General features: G+C 48.8%; 1 protein-coding gene across 2 annotated transcripts in view; it reads left to right on the top strand.

Moving 5' to 3' along the window:
- The window catches only part of ITGA5 (integrin subunit alpha 5), a 69,668-nt gene that overhangs the window by 36,067 nt on the left and 15,959 nt on the right, over positions 1-17,642 (top strand). For both annotated transcript variants that reach the window (XM_083428225.1, XM_083428224.1), the window contains exons 5-15: positions 746-807; positions 2,454-2,499; positions 3,328-3,453; positions 4,783-4,827; positions 5,670-5,713; positions 8,867-8,923; positions 9,887-9,939; positions 10,358-10,566; positions 14,047-14,238; positions 15,485-15,530; positions 15,952-16,059. In XM_083428225.1, coding sequence (XP_083284351.1) covers positions 746-807; positions 2,454-2,499; positions 3,328-3,453; positions 4,783-4,827; positions 5,670-5,713; positions 8,867-8,923; positions 9,887-9,939; positions 10,358-10,566; positions 14,047-14,238; positions 15,485-15,530; positions 15,952-16,059 — 988 coding nt within the window. The remainder of the gene's footprint in view (positions 1-745; positions 808-2,453; positions 2,500-3,327; positions 3,454-4,782; positions 4,828-5,669; positions 5,714-8,866; positions 8,924-9,886; positions 9,940-10,357; positions 10,567-14,046; positions 14,239-15,484; positions 15,531-15,951; positions 16,060-17,642) is intronic.

Here is a 17,642-nt window from a genome sequence, read left to right as displayed (position 1 = left end):
AGTACTCCTTCTAAAGTATATGCCTGAAAGTCTGGCTGTGATCAGGCAAATGACACTTTGCCCATGCTCTAATGCTGTCTTGGTTGCCCATATTTTGTGAGGGTATTTTGGAGGTGAAAGGCTGGATCATTTATTTTATTGTAACAGTTCTGTCGTTAGAAGCTAGTCACAACCTGAGGCATATTGGCTTCCTGTTCATGTGTTGTCTGACAGAACAGTTTATTTAGGGAGGAATCCGCATCACACACTCGCAATCATTCTGTCAGTGCAAGCATTTCAGCCCCTTCTCTCTCTCCTCCAAGTGCACTGATCTGGTGGTTCTCCAAGAATTCATCTGTAAGCCTGTGGACAGGACCACCTTCTGATGGACTGGGATATTTTCAATAGCATATTTATTGTTTGGTGATTTCTGGCTCCAATTAAAGGGTGGCTTCAGTTTGGTGGGAGAGGGGACTAGGACCCTGTATTTAGAAAGGATCATTTTGAATGCTGGTTGCAGTAGGCCCTCCACCCCACCATGCGTCACACATTTATTAGTCATGCAAATATGAATAAACATTTGCAACAGGCAAATCTGAAGCTTACCAGAACATATTCAAAAACTCAGAATGCCAATGCATAATTCAACTGCAAAAGGCATGATCCTCTCTTGTATCCTCAAGCTTCTATACTTGTAACTTTTTCCAGCACCTCTGAATTTCCATTTCCACCCCCCCACCCCTTTTGTCTTTCCTTCTCCTGCCAGAAAAGAGCGGACTCAGATTTCAAGGCTACTGCCAAAGTGGCTTTAGTGCTGAATTCACAAAGGTGAGTTTCCATCCCTGCCAAGAACATGGGGCAGGTTCCTGTATTTGGGGGTTGGGACAGAGATAGTCTCCTTGGCATGAGGGTGGCTGGCTGTGGATACACAACAGGCACTGTAGACGCATCCACATGGCAGCTGTCTGCAGCCCCAGTTGTAATGCTAATCTGGAAAACAGTATGGCCTGTGAAGCCCACAGGAGGGTGAATTGTATGAGTTGTATGGGTAAATGCTCCTGTGCTTAGGTCAGCCTTCCCCAATCTGCTGCCCTCCATAGGTTTCTGGAGTACAACTCCCACCTTCCTTAGCCATGCCGGCTGGGGCTGATGGGAATTGGAGTCCGATAACATCTGAAGCTCCCTGGTGGTCTAGTGGTTAGGATTCGGTGCTCTCACCGCCGTGGCCCGGGTTCGATTCCTGGTCAGGGAAGTTGTGTTTTTGACACGGGTGGCACTGTGAGTTAAACCACAGAGCTAGGGCTTGCCGATCAGAAGGTCGGCGGTTCGAATCCCCGTGACGGAGTGAGCTCCCATTGCTCAGTCCCTGCTCCTGCCAACCTAGCAGTTCGAAAGCACGTCAAAGTGCAAGTAGATAAATAGGTACCACTCCAGCGGGAAGGTAAACGGCGTTTCCGTGCACTGCTCTGGTTCACCAGAAGCGGCTTACTCATGCTGGCCGCATGACCCAGAAAAACTGTCTGCAGACAAATGTTGGCTCCCTTGGCCAATAAAGCGAGATGAGCGCCGCAACCCCAGAGTCGGCAACGACTGGACCTAATGATCAGGGGTCCCTTTACCTTTACCTTTTAACATCTGACGGGCAGGGCAGAAGGCCAATTATTTCCCCTCTCTGTCAACCCAACTCTATGGGACACCTGGCTGCCATTTTCCTTGCTAGTAATGCTCTGGTTATATAGAACAGGGGAAAGATGTGCTGAGAGTTTGCGGGGCTCTGCTTGGGAATTTCTTCCCTATCAAGCCTGTGTACATACATGCATCACCTGTAGCCATCTGGATATTCTGCATCAGCCTTGTACTTGACAGCTCCCCTGGTCACCCTAGGCAACCCAGGACTCCATGCAGGCGAGTGAGAGGGCTTGTAAAAGGCTAGTAACTTCTGATCTACAAAGCAGATCTAATGTTACCTAAAATATTGTTTTCTAAGACAATTTCAAAAATGCTTTTGAGTATTGCTGCCAGTCTTACAGCTCCTCACCTATGTTCAGCTGAGGCTTGCCAACACGTACCTCCTGAGACTGGTCCAGTGCCTAAAGCCCCTGCTTTTAGGTGTCTTCTGATTGCATCATTGATGGCTCCTGTGTGACCTTTGTGAGTCACAGCCTGGTTGCTAAGAGAGAGGGTGCTGAGCTGAGGGTGGTCCAATGTGACCGGGGTGATCTCTGAAGTGATGGGGATGTCAGTGGGTGGGTGTCAAGAGGGAGTGTGATGTAGCAGGTACGGGAAGTGGAGTCGTTCAAATCCCCTGAAGAGCCACAAAGCTGGCTGGGTGATTGTGGGTCAGCTACCACCTCTTGGCCCAGCAAACCTCACAGGGCGCTTGTGAAGATACAAGGGGAAAACTCAAGGCAAAGGTCAGGTGAACTGGCTCAGATACCTCTGAGGAAAACTAATGTTTTTCGTTGTCTTGGCAGGCTGGACGTGTCCTCCTTGGTGGCCCCGGAAGCTATTACTGGCAAGGTGACCCCCTCCCGGCTTCTTCGTTACTATTATGAAAAATATTACTATTTTGGCAATATTTATTTGATCCTTATTTCATTGGTCCAGCTGATTGAGATTTATATATGTATTTAGCTGATCTAGTGCCTCCTTTTCAAATGCACCTTCTTAACCATAAGGGCTAGCAACATACTCTTTTCTGTTCTTTTTTCTTTTAAGGAAAAGAAAATGAAAGCTTGAGATTCCCAGGAAGAGCAATTTTTCTGTGTTCCTGTGGAATCACAGCATATCCATAAACCTGGTCACTGCCTCAGATTCCTTGCATGTGGGGATATTGACACCCCCATTTCTCCCCCCATCTCCCACCTTCCTGTCCCCCAAATTCAGGATAACTTCATTCATTCATCCATTTAATGTTTATCTGGCCTCTCCTCCAAGGAGCAAGAGGTGGCACACAGAATAACTTCCTGTTATATTGTTATTATTATTGTAGTTTTATTGTCAGTGTTTATTATATAGTATGTTCTTTAAAAAATGTCCTTGTATGTAAACAGTCCTGAGATCTCTTTTGATGAAGGACTGTTTAGAAATTATTTGGCTAGGTTTTACTCACAGTACGTCCCCTGAAATTAATGGAAGGGACTGAGCTGTATGTTTGCAAAGCTTTTTGGAATGCCACCCTATATAAATGAATTTATCCTCACACCAACCCTGTGAGGTAAGTTAGGCTGAGATGTAGCCGACTTGCCCAAAGTCACCCAGTGAGCTTCCTGAGGGAGTGGGGGATCTGACCCTTGGCCTTCTCAGTCCTAGTCCAACCCTCTAACTGCCACCCCCCTTTCCCTTCAGGCCAGGTGCTTTCAGCAGCACAGGATGCCATTGTGGAGGTATATGACCCAAATTATTTAGTCCTGGAGGCTCGAGGTCAACTCAAGACGGGTCAGGCTAACTTCAAGGCTGATGACAGCTACCTTGGTGAGTGCTGGATGGAAGGAAAGGGTTGGAGAAAGAGAATATCGTTGTCTTAGGACAGTGCTGGAGGTGGGGTCCTGAAACCCTGTCATTCATTACCATTGGCTGTGCTGCCTGGGAGTGATGGAGGAGTTGGATGGAGACAGACAGACAGACAGATAGATATTGAATTTTACAAATTCTTTTAAAATACAATCAGCACATATCTCTCTTATCAGTTGACCTGCCATCCTTTGTGCTCCTCCCTTTCCCACAATAAGAGCAACGATCAGGAGAGGCTGTTGATTGATCTTGCAACAGCCCAGAAGTCCAGCCAGTGCAGGTTAAGGAGGAGATGAACACCTAGAAGGCTGCTGGTTCTCTAATCCTTGCCTTGGGTAGCATTTTCTTCCTGGGAGCTGGTTGCCTTTGCCCATTCTGTGCTTCATGGTTGGCTGAGCAGGTGGTTCTGGCGCTTCAGCACTTGCTCAGTTCAGAATCTGGGCCCTGTTAGAAAGGGGTGACCTCTGATCAAGCCTTTGTCAATGGGCAGTGGATCAGAGGTTTCCCTGAACTTCAGAGTCAGCAGATCTCTGCAAGATCCAGGGTACTTGAGTTCACCCCTTGTTTCATCCATGAGGTGGGGGTGAGTAGTGTTCATGGGAAGTGTTGATATTATTCACAAATAATAAGCAGAATGATGCGTAAGCATCTCTTCAGGGTCAGCAAAGACATCCTGGGATACCCCAAATGCTCTGGAATTAATCTTACTTAACAGATAGATGTTGTTACATCAGCATAACCACACTATGATGGTGAAATTTGTCACTCCGTGTCCTTTATTTCAACCCAGTCACGGAATTTTTTCACCTCCTGCTGATGCTTAGGAACATAGGAAGCTGCCTTTTACTGAGTCAGACTATTGGCACACTTTTCTCGGCACCAAGTGGCAGCTGTGCTCCCAGATTTCGGGGGGGGGGCTCTTTCCCAGTCTTACCTGGAGATGCGGCGGATTGAACCTGGGGCCTTCTGAATGCAGAGCAGAGGCTCTGCCACTGAGCCCACAACCTGTCCTTTTCCATTTCCCTGCAAAAATGACCACATGCACTTACCTTTAGAGAAACCCAGAAGGGGCCTTATCCCATCTCCTCCAAAGGGAAGGATTTTGCCTCCTAGCGATGTTCAGCCTGGGGCCAGATTGCTGACTAACTAGTTGGCATTATGGGAACTATGGCAACCTGTGGTACCACATGGCATGCTGAGAAATGGCAGTAGCGTTTCCTGATGGCCCTGGTAGGTGTAGAATGGCATCCCCCCCCTTAATCATGTTGTTTCTCCTTTCCCTCTCCCTAGGCTACTCTGTGGCGGTCGGTGAATTTAGCGGAGATGCCACTGAAGGTACCAATGGGAAGATACTTTCAGCATGGGTGGTAGGGCTGGTTTGGAGAGCAAAGAATCTAGAATTGTAGAGGTCCTCTAGTCCACCCCCCTGCAATGCAGGAATCTCATCCACGAGAGACTGCCATCCAAAATCTCCTAAAAACCCTTCAAGGAAGGAGAGTCCACAACCTCCTGAGGGAGACCATTCCACTGTCATACAGCTCTTACTTTCAGAATGTTCTTCCTGATATTTAGTCGGAATCTCCTTTCTTGTAACTTGAATCCGTTGGTACAAGTCCTACCCTCCAGAGCAGGAGAAATCAAGCATGCTCCATCTTCCATGTGACAGTCAGGTGTATGTGTACCTTGTGCCAAAAATATTTACCTCCATTGCATTCTGAGTAAATAACACACGCCAAGATTTCAAATTGTTGTATAATTCTACCCCTCCCCCAAGACAATAAATAGGTTTTCAAATAAATTATAATAACCTTATTTCTATTTTTTGTTAGAAATTGTGGAGGGAATATTGGAATGCAAAATAAGAGTGCAATTATGAGGGCAGTAGGAGAGAGATTGGGGGTCATATTATTATTATTATCATTATTATTACTATTAATTTATAACCCGCCTTTTCCCATGACAGGGACTCATAATAAGGGCTTGGGATTAGTAAATAGCGCACTGCATTATTATCTGGTTTCTTAAAGGTCATACTGTATGCATGTATTTTCCTCCTCTCCCATGAGGGCTCTTCCAGAGTCTATGATCTGTGCCATATTCTGCTGTTCACAGTGTGCTTGCAGCAGTTCGGACTCCTGCGGCCACTGATTGCGTTGTGTTCCTTTGCTCTCTTGCAGACTTTGTGGCTGGCGTTCCTAAAGGAAACCTGACTTATGGATATGTAAGAGCCAAACCTCCTTTCTCCCCACTTCTCTGTGTGTGCTGTAACTCTCAGTCTTCCTGGCAACCTTTGCATCATCTGGCTGAGTGTCCCTGTTCCCCTGCCTGCTTTGTAGAGCTGGAACATTGGCCATACAGACAGTAATTCCCTTGGAAATGTGCTCTCGGGGCTAGCGCAGAATTTGGCAGCAGACCTTTTGTGGATGGTGGGTGGGTTGTCAGGAACTTCTGTAAAAGTGCTCCAGATGCTCCTCACCACCGTCCGCACCAGGGGCACAAGATGCTGCCTCAGGTTCTTCCAGCTGCAAGCTAATCTACAAGAGTGTTTATTTAAAAAACTACTATACAGCTTGGACCTTAAAAGAACAACTTCCTTAGATCTCCACTTCTGCTCAGAACGAGGAACTAACCCAGTGCTCTTCAACCTTGGGTCCCCAGATTGTGTTGGACTACAACTCCCATGATCCCCAGCCAGTTTAGCCAGGCTAGGGGTGATGGGAGTTGTAGTCTAACAGCATCTGAGGCCCCAAGGCTGAAGTACACTGGCCTAAACCAACGGGGTAACCTCTGGGATGTAGCTTGACTACAATCCCATAATCCCTGAAGACGCTGGCTTTGACCGATGGAAGGTGGAGTCCAACAGTCTCTGGAGGTTTTGCAACCAGGTTGCCGAAGGCTGCCTGAGAAATACTCTTTATCTCCTTTATCTCCGTTCTACTTGGGTTACTAATGGATAGATAGGGGACAAGACCCAGAGGGTGAAATTCAAAGTAGCATTCAGGAAACTGCTCTGTTGGCGCAGCCTGATAGAACCATCTCCTTTTCTGGGGGTTATCCCAACCCCCCACCCCAAGCCGACTGGGGGGTGGGCACTGGGGAAGGGAAGCGAACCGTGTTGTGCTAGCAGGACTCTCTGAATCCAACCCATAAAGTAGTTCTGGTAGCATTATTTATGTTTTTATATTTTTAATTTTTAAAGTTGTTCAAAAGCCATTTGAAATCTCAATACATTCTTCATTTTTCTTTGCAATGCAGCAAGCAGTCAGTTGCTTCTGAGTCAAGGCTGGTCTATTAGGACACTGCCCCACCAACCTCCCTTTCCCCCCAGTCAGGGGCATCATGTGTGTAGGGGGCGCAGCCGGGGTGAAGGCTTGCCACATTTTTCTCGGGGGGGGGGTGCATTTGGCTCCTCACACTACCCTGCCATCCCTGAGCTGCTTTGCGAGGCTGGGATAGTGCAAGGGCTGTGCCACCCAGCTGAGCTCCACCCTGCGCGGGCAGGCAGGTGGCACAGCATGGCCCTTCTTGACTTCGGTGGGGGATCACTCCAGCAGCAAGGGCTGGGCTGGTGCGGCAGGCTCCATTCATCCTCTACCCACCCAACCCCCAGCGTGCACGCACGCATGCCCCGGGCACTGGCAAACCATGCTATGGCTCTGCCCCTAGCCAGTCCCCCACCTGCTTATAACCAGTCCTGGGGGTGGCAATGGGCCAGCGGATTCTTTTCTCCTTAGTCTCAGTGTCGCCTTTGTAGAACTCAGGAGAGAGGTGGATGGAGACAGAACCAGAATTGTGGTGGCTCTGCCAGCCTTGTGCTCTGGCTCCAACCCCTGTTGGCCTGCTAGCCTTCTGCCCTACCCGTCCCAGTGGGCACCGGCCTCCACTGCTCCTTCCCAGAAGTTCTGTGAGAGGCATGTCTGGCCACATCCGGGCTGAAGAGTCCTGTGCTGGTGCTTTGTGGTGCCATGGCATCAGCCGGTGTGCTTTTGGGTGTAGCCCCTTCGCATTTCCCCTTCCTGTGTGGTTAGTGGAGGGCCCCACTCACAGGAAGGTGCAAGTGAAAAGTGGGTGTCATCCCACCTGCAGACGCTGGTGTGTTCTTTGGCTCCCGTGATCCCTTGCCATTGTGACTTTTCCCTGACACGGGACACACGAGTTCGCGGTGAGCTCAGTGAGACGCTGCCTCACACATGACACGCCAGCCTGTCTCTCCTGATTCGGCACCACTCATCTGCATGTTTGTTGTTGACCCTGTGGGTTGCTATGGTAACAGGTGCATTTCTAAAGATGAGGGAAATGTAGAGGCCCGAAACCAAACAAATCTGATTTCCCTGCGGCCGTTTGGCTGCGGCCAAGAACCAGCCCCATGATGTTGTTGCAGAGGTTACTTTGGGCTGCGATTCTCTTCGCCTCTAACATGTGACGTGGCCTTCCTTCCTCCTGGCGCTGCCTTTCTCTCGGTGTCCTTGCTGTGACACTTAGTCGCCCACAGAGAGTCTGAGAGGAACCTCAGTCCCACTTCTTGAGCAGAAGTGGTGCTGAGGGCACCTCCTCCCAAAGCTCCCGCAATACGGCCAACTCATTTTCCGCCACACTGTGGGATCCTTTGGGTGAGGTTGACTTCTGCATTCTAAGTTTGGGGCTGTAGTGCAGGAGGCATCCAGACTCAAAACAGATATATTTACCTCAGGGCTGTTCTCTCTCTCTCCCTGCTGGCATCCCCCACAGTATAGCATTTCCATACTGCCCTCTCATAAAATATCAAGGCAGTGTACAGCAATACAGTACACAATACAATACAATACAATACAATACAAAACACGCAATCATTAAACTGACTGACGACTCAAGAAAATTCTAATCATTCACACATATATAACATAAACATCATGCACACACATATATGAGTATTACCAGTGTTGTGAAAAACTGCCTATGTGGATGAAGGAAGGGAAAATGTCCTAGTGATAAGAGCAATTAATTACAGTGATTTGAATAAATTATTAGTATTATTTAAAGAAAAGGTTTCTATTTTGGTAGCCAGGACTCCCCAGCTGTGGAAGGAGAATGCGTAGATGGCCAGAAGGGAGACCCCAAGTCTTGGGAGCAAAGACTCCTCGTTTCCCTTTTCATCCCTGTCAGGAGACGTTGGGTTGGCTCCTTTTCCACAACAAGCCTTTCCCAGCTGAGTCCCTTGAGTCCTGATGAACTATGACTCCCTTTATCCCTGGCCATTGGTTGTCCTGCCTGGGGATTGTGGGAATTGTAATCCAGCAGTGCCTTAGTGGAGGATTCTGGCTGGATCACTTTGGACCAGTCTAATGAGACTGAAGACCTCTTATTTTCTCTTCCTTTCTTCTTTCCTTCTTTCCAGGTCACAATTCTAAATGGAAGTGACATTCGGCCCCTGTACAACTTTTCTGGAGAGCAGGTAAATAGCTGCACTGTTCACACTGAAGCCAGGAAGGAGGGTCTTGATGCTGCAGCTGGGCTATGCCCAACCTCTGACAGAGGCCCCAGAGCCCTCATGCCAGGCTCCATTGCCATCCCTTAGGGTGCCATTCGGGTTGACACCTGCAGGCCACACCTGCGTTGAGGTCTGAGGTTCATTCCAGGAAAGGACAGGAGCAAGAAAGAAGAAGCATAGGATGGTTCCTAAGATCCACTGTGTTTACTAATCCTATTTCCTCCCCACTCAACCCACCCCCCCCCCCCAGAGTTCAGGCTGCCTGGGGCCTTAGACAGGACTTGGTCTATGCTGTGATTCAGTGTATCAAAAGTACAGGATTTGGATTGATTGGGTGCAGGGTGTTAAATTTGGTTTTTCGTCCAGAGTATATACCCTGTATGTGCTTATCTGCCTGAACAGAAGTGTTGTTGCACAGCTGGTAGTCAGGGACGATGGGAGTTGTAGTCTGACAGCAACTGGAGGGCTCCCAGTGGGAGAAGGCTGCCCTGGAGAACCCCAGAAATTTTAGGAACTATCCTGTCTTGGAGGTGTGAAGGTACCATGATGGGTTGGGGGCCCCACCTGCCCAATGCATTTAAAGCAGAATTATGCCCCTTTGAACGGTGTAGTTTACGCTGCAAGTTGTCAGGAGATCTCAGTTCCCCTCATAGGGCTACAATCCCCAGAGTTCCATTGTGAGAATTGTTGCTCTGGGAGAGAACAGGGGTTTCCTAGCAATTCTTGGCCTGCTTAACAAACACACCTCCCAGGATTCTTTGGGGGAAGCGGCCATGAAGATGCTTTCAGTGTACAATGCAGATGTGGCCTGGGTTTGAGGGGTCTCTGTGGGGAGTCAAGAGTCCCGCCCTGAGCAGACAGTCTGTGACGATTGCAGGATCCTTCATCCTTCAGCCTCACCAAGCTGCCTGTCATTTCCCTCAACAGATGGCTGCCTATTTTGGCTATGCTGTGGCTGCCACTGATCTCAACGGTGACAGGTGAGTGTTGAGGAAGGGTGACCGCAATCACTAGTTTTGTCTGTGTGTGTGTGTGTGAGAGAGAGAGAGAGACAGAGAGAGAGAGAGACAGAGAGACAGAGAGAGAGAGAGAGAGAGGCTTTTCTCCACACTAGAAGAAGCTGTGAGAATGTTTAACTATGTTTGAGTTTGGGAGGTTTTGGGTGGGCTCTGTCTAGGAAGAGAGTTGCCATGGATAGCAGAGGGAAGGGGCAGTGCAGACCCCATGGAGATACTCTGGCCATGGTTGAGGAGGGGGCTTTTGTGCCTCTAGACCCTGCTGCTCTCCCACTTCCACTAGTGCTTCTCTGAACCCTGACAGTGAGCTCTTTGTACCTTTTGGATCCAGAGTTGGTGATTTTAAGGCTCTTGCTCTTTCTCCTCCCACCCCACCATGCAGCCTAGATGACCTACTGATTGGTGCCCCCTTATACATGGAAAAAACAGAAGATGGTCGTGTGCAGGAGGTGGGCAGAGTCTACATCTTCCTGCAACAGCTGTACGGCATGGAGCCAGTGGCGTCGGCCGCACTTACTGGTCACCAAGAATTTGGTCGCTTTGGCAGTGCTATTGCTCCCCTGGGAGACCTTGACCAGGACGGCTACAATGGTAGGGATCTTTGACAAGGAGATGCAGGGGTGGGCTGCCCCGGATATTTGCATCCCACCTTTCGTCAAAAGTTACCAAGTTCCTAACAATTTTCTTGCAAAATGTGAGCATCCATGAGGACATTTTCATTTTATTGCTGTTGCTAAATGTCTGCCCTTTCTTGAACTTTTTCACTTTGACAGCAGGATTAACCAACAGCTTGTTAGTTCTAGCCTCCCTTTATTTCACAATGCCACACAGGCGTTGATGCCAGATCCCTGTTCCACTCTAAGCAGTTCTTCCGCCCTTCCCAGATTCTTCATAGCTGAGGTTAAGGTACTCTGGTTGATTTTGGGTTTGTTTTTTTTATGAGTTAAAATTGGAAGCACACCCCAATCAATGCCTGCTCACTCCCAAACTGCATCTGCATGTTGTTCAGGGCATGCTTCCTGAATGGAAGGAGGCCAGTGGAGAGTAGCAGTTCGCACAGAGATGCAACAGGCAGCCCCCTTGAAAATGGCTGAGCCTTTCCAAGGAGTGGGACTGGACAATCGCATCTCACCTGATGCAGCAGCACAGTAGCATTGTGGTCCAACTGCATCTGAAGAGCCACAGCTTTCATTTGTTTGCTTTCTTGCAGCCCACTAGCAAACCCTGGGATGTGGGTTTGAATCTGCAGAGTCCTGATCTCATGAGCCATTATATAACTAAAAGTACAGAAGGGTCAAGCCCATCATTTCGACATTTGAGCTCATGTACCTTTAACAGTTGTGTAGATGGGATAATTTGGGCAAGAGCAGCTGTTCAAAGCAGTGTGCACTTACTGAATTCCCCTTTTCTCTACTCAGCTGTTATAGGTGCTGGACCCTTGGTGATCGACTCCCCCTGCAACACAGGGGAACCCTCTTGAACCAGCCAGACAAGTGTCCCACAAAATAACAAAGATCAAGTTTAATGTGGTACATTGAAAGAGGAGGCAGCAATCTGTTCAGCAGAAAATGTGTGTCTGATTTGGTTCCCCGCCCTAGACATAGTGTGCATACTCAAGATAGCATACAGTAGATTAGTTTTCCTTTAATGTCATAGGCAAATCAGAGGGGCTCCAAAATCATTAAAGAGCAATGATTCCTCCTGCCCTTTCAGAATACATTTATGAGCAAGGTCTGGGTTCTGATCACAGCCAGATGCAACCCAGGACAAAAGTTTTATAGGTTTTTGTGACCCATATTTGTGTATGTAGCCGAATAGGAAAACCCTACATGTGATTTGGCTGCCATCTGCTGGATGAGGTTCATACTGCACATTTGCATCGTGCAATGTATGTCTGGGCACACCTTGAAGCAGGTACTGAAATTCCTGGTTTCTGCACAAGAGAGCTGGCTAAGGCCTGATGCTTTTCTTCTTCTCCATTGTTTTAATTTATTGTGTTAAAATATTTCCTTTTGTCTCACCTTTTAACTCAGAAGTTTCTAAAGCAGCTAAGAGAGAAAAGGCAGCAAAAATTAAAACTAATTGGAGCGGAGTTTGCATTCTTGTGTACAAATCCTGCGAAACCATTTCTGAGCCCCTGTACTGGGGTTCCCTGGGCACAGGAGTTAGGGGGATGAGGGTGTGGAGTGAGAAGAGGTTACTATGTGCTTTTATTACATTATTCCCCACCTTTCCTCCAAGGAGCATAAGGTGGCATATCTGGTTCCCCCCTCCTCTTCCTATCCTCACAACAACCCTGTAAGGTGGGTCAGGCGGAGAGACAGTGTCAGGCCCAGCAAGCTTCATGGCTGAGTTGCAGTTTGAACCCTGGTCTTCCAGTCCCTGGTCTGACACACCAATCACTATACCATATTGGTTCTCAGTGTGGTTTTTGGTTAGAGTACTAATGGAGGCAGCCTGGGGAATTTGGGGGACAACTCAGCAGAGTGAGAAGGAGGGTCCCTTAATCCAGTTGGGCTCCTTTTTGAAAGAAGTGGAGTAACACACTTCACCGTTTAAAGTGGGGAGGGATGGGGGGCTCTGTAGGACCAAGACCAGCAACTCAATTTATCTAACTGTACCACTGCCAAGAAAGGCTCCGGCGGAATGAGTGGGCAAGACCAAGAGTGGGTCCAACGGTCAAGAAAAGAGTTTCTGCATGTGCTGTTGAGGGAAGTGAGGGGCGGGTGGGGCTTGTCCACCTGGGAAGGGAGTCCATCTAGGGGAAGGAAAACTCTGATCCTAAATCTCTGCTGCTTTGTGTGGCATCTTCAAGAGAAGAAAGACTAAGCATTAAAACCTACACAAATCTGGAGTGGAGTCTCCTGCAGCCCAACTGGTGCCAAACTTATTGCTCTGCTTTTGTTTGGACTGCATCAGTGAGGCTGAGAGTGGGGTTGTGTATGGGCAGCCCAGGACCTCCATACATATACACTGCCCAGGCATGCTCCCCAGGGAGGTCATTTCAGTGCTGCTAATGCAGTAGTTTGACTTCACCCCTGGAGGTGCACTCCATTGTCTCTTGAGCCAGACAGATGCCAGCAATATTAACGGCTTCCAGTTCTGGAGGTTATAACCCAGTGTGCCCTCCTCTCTCTCAGCCTTTCTGGCCTTCCCCTCAGCTCAGCTCACAGCTCAGCAGTGGTGATGGCAGTTCCCCTCTGGCTGCCTAACTACCACCCCTCTCTCCCTCACCCTCCAACTTGCGCACAGCCAAGAGTTGTCAGTCACAGCTGGCTGTGCATGCGCTCAAGGGCGCTAGCATGACAACAGTCTCAGGCAAACGGGAAGAACTGGTGCCTTATTGATGGTGGTTAGTCTGTCCTTTTTTCTTTATTTCAATTGTCACTGCATTGCTTTTTTTAACCCCTGCTAAAAATTCTTTTCTTTAATCAAGCCTGTCCAGATGTGCATTTGACATGTTGTTTTTAACAGGTAATTGTGCTTTGTTATTTCTTTTTTTAAAAACTGCTGGTTTTACTTCTGTTTTGAAATGCTTTAGGCCAACTTGCTTTCAACACATGGGCATTTCTTTAAGTGAGTGTTTTGCTTAATGTCAAGGGTGGGGAACCTTTGGCCCTCCCGTGGTTGCTGGACTCCCTACTCCCATCATCCTGACCCTTGGCCATGTTTGCTGGGGCAGCTGAAAGTTCAACTCCCAAGAGCAGGGGAGGCAACCTAAGGCCCAGGGGCTTCTCAATCTGGCCCGTGGACAGTCCAGGAATCAGTGTGTTTTTACATGAGTAGAATGTGTCCTTTTATTTAAAATGCATCTCTGGGTTATTTGTGGGTCATAGGAATTCGTTCATTTCCCCCCAAAAAATATAGTCCAACCCACCACATGGTCTGAGGGATGGTGGACCGGCCCACGGCTGAAAAAGGTTGCTGACCTCTGTCCAAGAGCATCTGGAGGGCCAAAGTTCACCTGCACCTGTTTCATGCCAGCCACCTAAGAGGTGTTTGTAGATCGAGTGGCATCTACGCCTTGTGAAATACCTGAATGAATGCTGACGCTGGAATTTGTTCCTGCAGATGTGGCCATTGGGGCCCCGTTTGGTGGCAAGGAGCAGCAAGGCATGGTCTATGTGTACAATGGCCGGCCTGGCGGACTGAACCCCAAGCCTTCTCAGGTGTTACAGGGCCACTGGCCGGCTGGCCAGACTCCAGACTTCTTTGGCTTCTCCATGCGTGGGGCTAAGGACCTGGATGGAAACGGCTACCCAGGTAAGGACTGAGTGTGAAACCACAAGAAAGGCTGCAATGGGGCATCTGAAGCATCAAAGAGCCATAGGTTATCTTTGGTAGCTTTGCATGGATGAGGTCCCAGGTTCGGTCCCAGCTCTCTCTGGCTAAAGGCAGACATCCAAAGGGGGCCCAGCAAACTCTTTATCCTATAGAGCAGGTTTAGCCAAGTTGTTGGACTCCCAAGTCCCCACCAGCCCCAGCCAGTGTCGCCCACTGGCCAGGGATGATGGGACTGATCGTCCAGCAATATCTGGAGGGCACTCTGTGGCCTGACCCCGATACGGAGGCAATATGGTTCTCTGTGCAATTGAGTAACAGCTTAAGGAAGTCCAAATAATATTCACTAGTGGGATCTGCAAGAAAACGTTTCCACATGGAGTGCTCCTGTTCACTGTATCAGCCAGCCAGCCAGGCTCTCTAGGCAGTTCCTCCCACCCGGGTTCCCATTCCACCCCCTTCAGCATTCTGTGGCCATCAAGCACTCTCAGTCCTCACTGAACTGTCTGAGGTTTCTTACAGCTTTAGTGGTTTTTATTTTAACATCTCTGTGCTCCTGATACCTCCCTTGTGCATGTATGGCGCCATTTTGGCTCTGTAAGCAGCGGCACTCAAACCCTGCATGTTGGAAATAGAGGGAATTATTATATTCCTGATGATTGATCAGATAATCCAACAGCCGGTTTGGGCATCTTGTATCCTAAGGAGCATGTTAACATCTGGCATAAATATAGGTCTTCAGGGAGGCAACCCTCAGAATGCTCTCAGAGTGAAAGCAAGAAAGTGTCCCAGTGGTATTGTAAAAGCCCTCTGCAATGGCATTTATAAACACCCACTTTATAATGAGCATTTAATACCAGGTCTCCAAAGAGACTCTCACTTGAAGGGCAGCAGTCATGCAAGGAGGCTACCACCCTTGTCTATGTTCAAGTGGTCCATTGATACTTATCTTCGCAAAACTTGGGCATAAGAGCATTATCTGCCCCTAACCATGCAGCTGTTGATTTGCCCTTATCTCAGAGGACTTTGCAAGGAAGAGCAATAAAGGAGGCTTCCTCTGAGCATGTGCTAAGTGGTTTTCCCCATAACCACTGAGAAACAATAGGCAATGTGACACATAAGCAGCTTTGAGTTAAGTTTCTCTTTTGAAACCAACCCCTGGAAAATGGTATCAAAATCTGCAACAAGATAGAGCTCATTGCCTGTCCGCTACTTTCTCTCCCTTCAGATCTGATTGTGGGAGCCTTTGGAATGGACACAGCCCTGGTTTACAGGTAGGCACTGTGCCAGTGTGAGCCAGTGTGGTGTAGTGGTTAAGAGCGGTAGTCTCGTAATCTGGGGAACCAGGTTCGCGTCTCTGCTCCTCCACATGCAGCTGCTGGGTGACCTTGGGCCAGTCACACTTCTCTGAAGTCTCTCAGCCCCACTCACCTCACAGAGTGTTTGTTGTGGGGGAGGAAGGGAAAGGAGAATGTTAGTCGCTTCGAGACTCCTTAAAGGGAGTGAAAGGCGGGGTATCAAATCCAAACTCTTCTTCTTCTCTTCTTCATAAGGACTGTGGATGGGGATGCAGACAAATGCATCTCCCCACCCCTTGATTTGGGAGAGAAGAGTTTGAAAGGTTCAGAAAGACAGGTGAAATGGTAAACACATCACAGTTCTTTCTCTCCCTCCCTCTCTTGCCTACCATCACAGGGGCCGCCCCATTGTTCATGCAAGCGCCACTCTCAGCATCTTCCCCACCATGTTTAACCCTGAGGAGAGAGCTTGCACCCTAGAGGGCACTGGAACCCCCGTTGCTTGGTGAGTGATGTTGGAAGGAAACCACAGTGGAAGGTACAGTCCTGATGGTCCCCAAGTGACGGTGGCAACTGTAGCTCTGTTGGCCTTATTCTGAGCTACAATTCCCAGTCTTCTGGGGTAAGCCATAGGGAAGGACCATAGCTCAGTGGCAGAGCACATGCTCTGCACACCAAAGGTCCCATGGTCAACCCCCAGTATCTCCTGGTAGGACTGGGAAAGAGCCCTGTGCGAAACTCTGAAATAGGCTCCTGCTGGTCAGTGTAGACCACACTGCGAGGGGGTGTGGCCTGATTTGGTGTCAGGTAGCTTCCTGTGTTCCTGTGGCAGGTGAGCCATTTCAAAAGCAGTGTCTTTCCACACTGTAAAGGAGTATCACGAGCAAAAGCTCCCCACCTCTCACCAGGACGCTTTCTGGTGTTTACCTGATGGGAGAAAGGGAAGAGTCCCATGTGGACAAGCCCTAAGAGAGCTGTGACTGTGAGACCCATCTGAGATCAATGCCGGGGCTTATCTCTCAGTAAGGGAGTCTTAGGACAGGAGGCCTTTTACTATTAAACCTGCACTAGCATGTGCATCCTGGTGTCTGCATTTTTTGTGTGTGTTTTTTTAATGGTATGCTACTGTAGGAGTGTTAAAAAAAACCCAACAGTTTGTAAAATTCCAGAAACACTTAAAATGTGGGGGGCTGTCCTTTTCAAAAACAATGTCCATGGATCTACATATTAGTCGGCAACAGTGCTGGGAGCTGGAAGGAAGCCCCCCTGTGGGTGCTTGTAGCAGCTGTCATAACCAAAGAGCTTCTACTGTTACCTAGAGGCTTCTCACCACATGGAACCTCATTCGCAGGCTCCTGCATGAAGAAACCCCTAGGAGCCCTTACCTCCGTGCTTGCACTAACTCATTCACTCCAGGCAAAGCAGAACCAGGAAGCAAATAGTCTTGTGATATTTTACGGTAGAGGTGAAATAAGCTGTCACAATGGAGATCGGTTTCATGTGGTCTCCATGTGACAAAAATAGCATGTGCCTTCCAGATTTGCTCCAGCTAAGAAGGGGCTGTATTGATCCTCTAGCCATGAAAGGGGCCTGGGGGGGATATTTATGAACTGAGTTTTTCAGTTGCTCAGCAACTGGAGAGAAGTGGGGGTTGCCCTGGCCACCTGCCCAACTTGACTATGAATGGGTGATTGTAATAGGCTGGTGACCCGGCTGGGAGGAGAGGCTGAGTCATCCAGACAGGAACACACCCCAACCACCACCACCCCACCATCACATGTCAGCCGCTCTCCCCCCACCCCAACTCTTGCATCAAGAGAATGAGCTTCCCTTTCTACACCTAGAACAGTTGGCCTCAGGCCAGGTGCATTTTGTGGCCCTCTTCTCTGCATTTCAGTTTGTTCTGCCTTGGAACACCTGGGAACAAAGCCCAGATTCCCTTTGCTGCCCCATCCCATTTCCTTCCTGGCAGAACTGGCAGAACGTGGCACATCTTTCCTATCCCCGTAGCCATTCCTTTTTTAAATAGGTGGCATTCCTGCGTGCCACTGGATCTCCTCTATCTCCCTCCCCCCGAAGTTCTGTTTC

This window comes from Podarcis tiliguerta, assembly GCF_965153285.1.
Source record: "Podarcis tiliguerta genome assembly, chromosome: 2".
Classification (NCBI taxonomy): Eukaryota; Metazoa; Chordata; class Lepidosauria; order Squamata; family Lacertidae; genus Podarcis; species Podarcis tiliguerta.
Note: the sequence above shows the minus strand (reverse complement) of the source record. Positions and strands in the feature narration are given on the sequence as shown.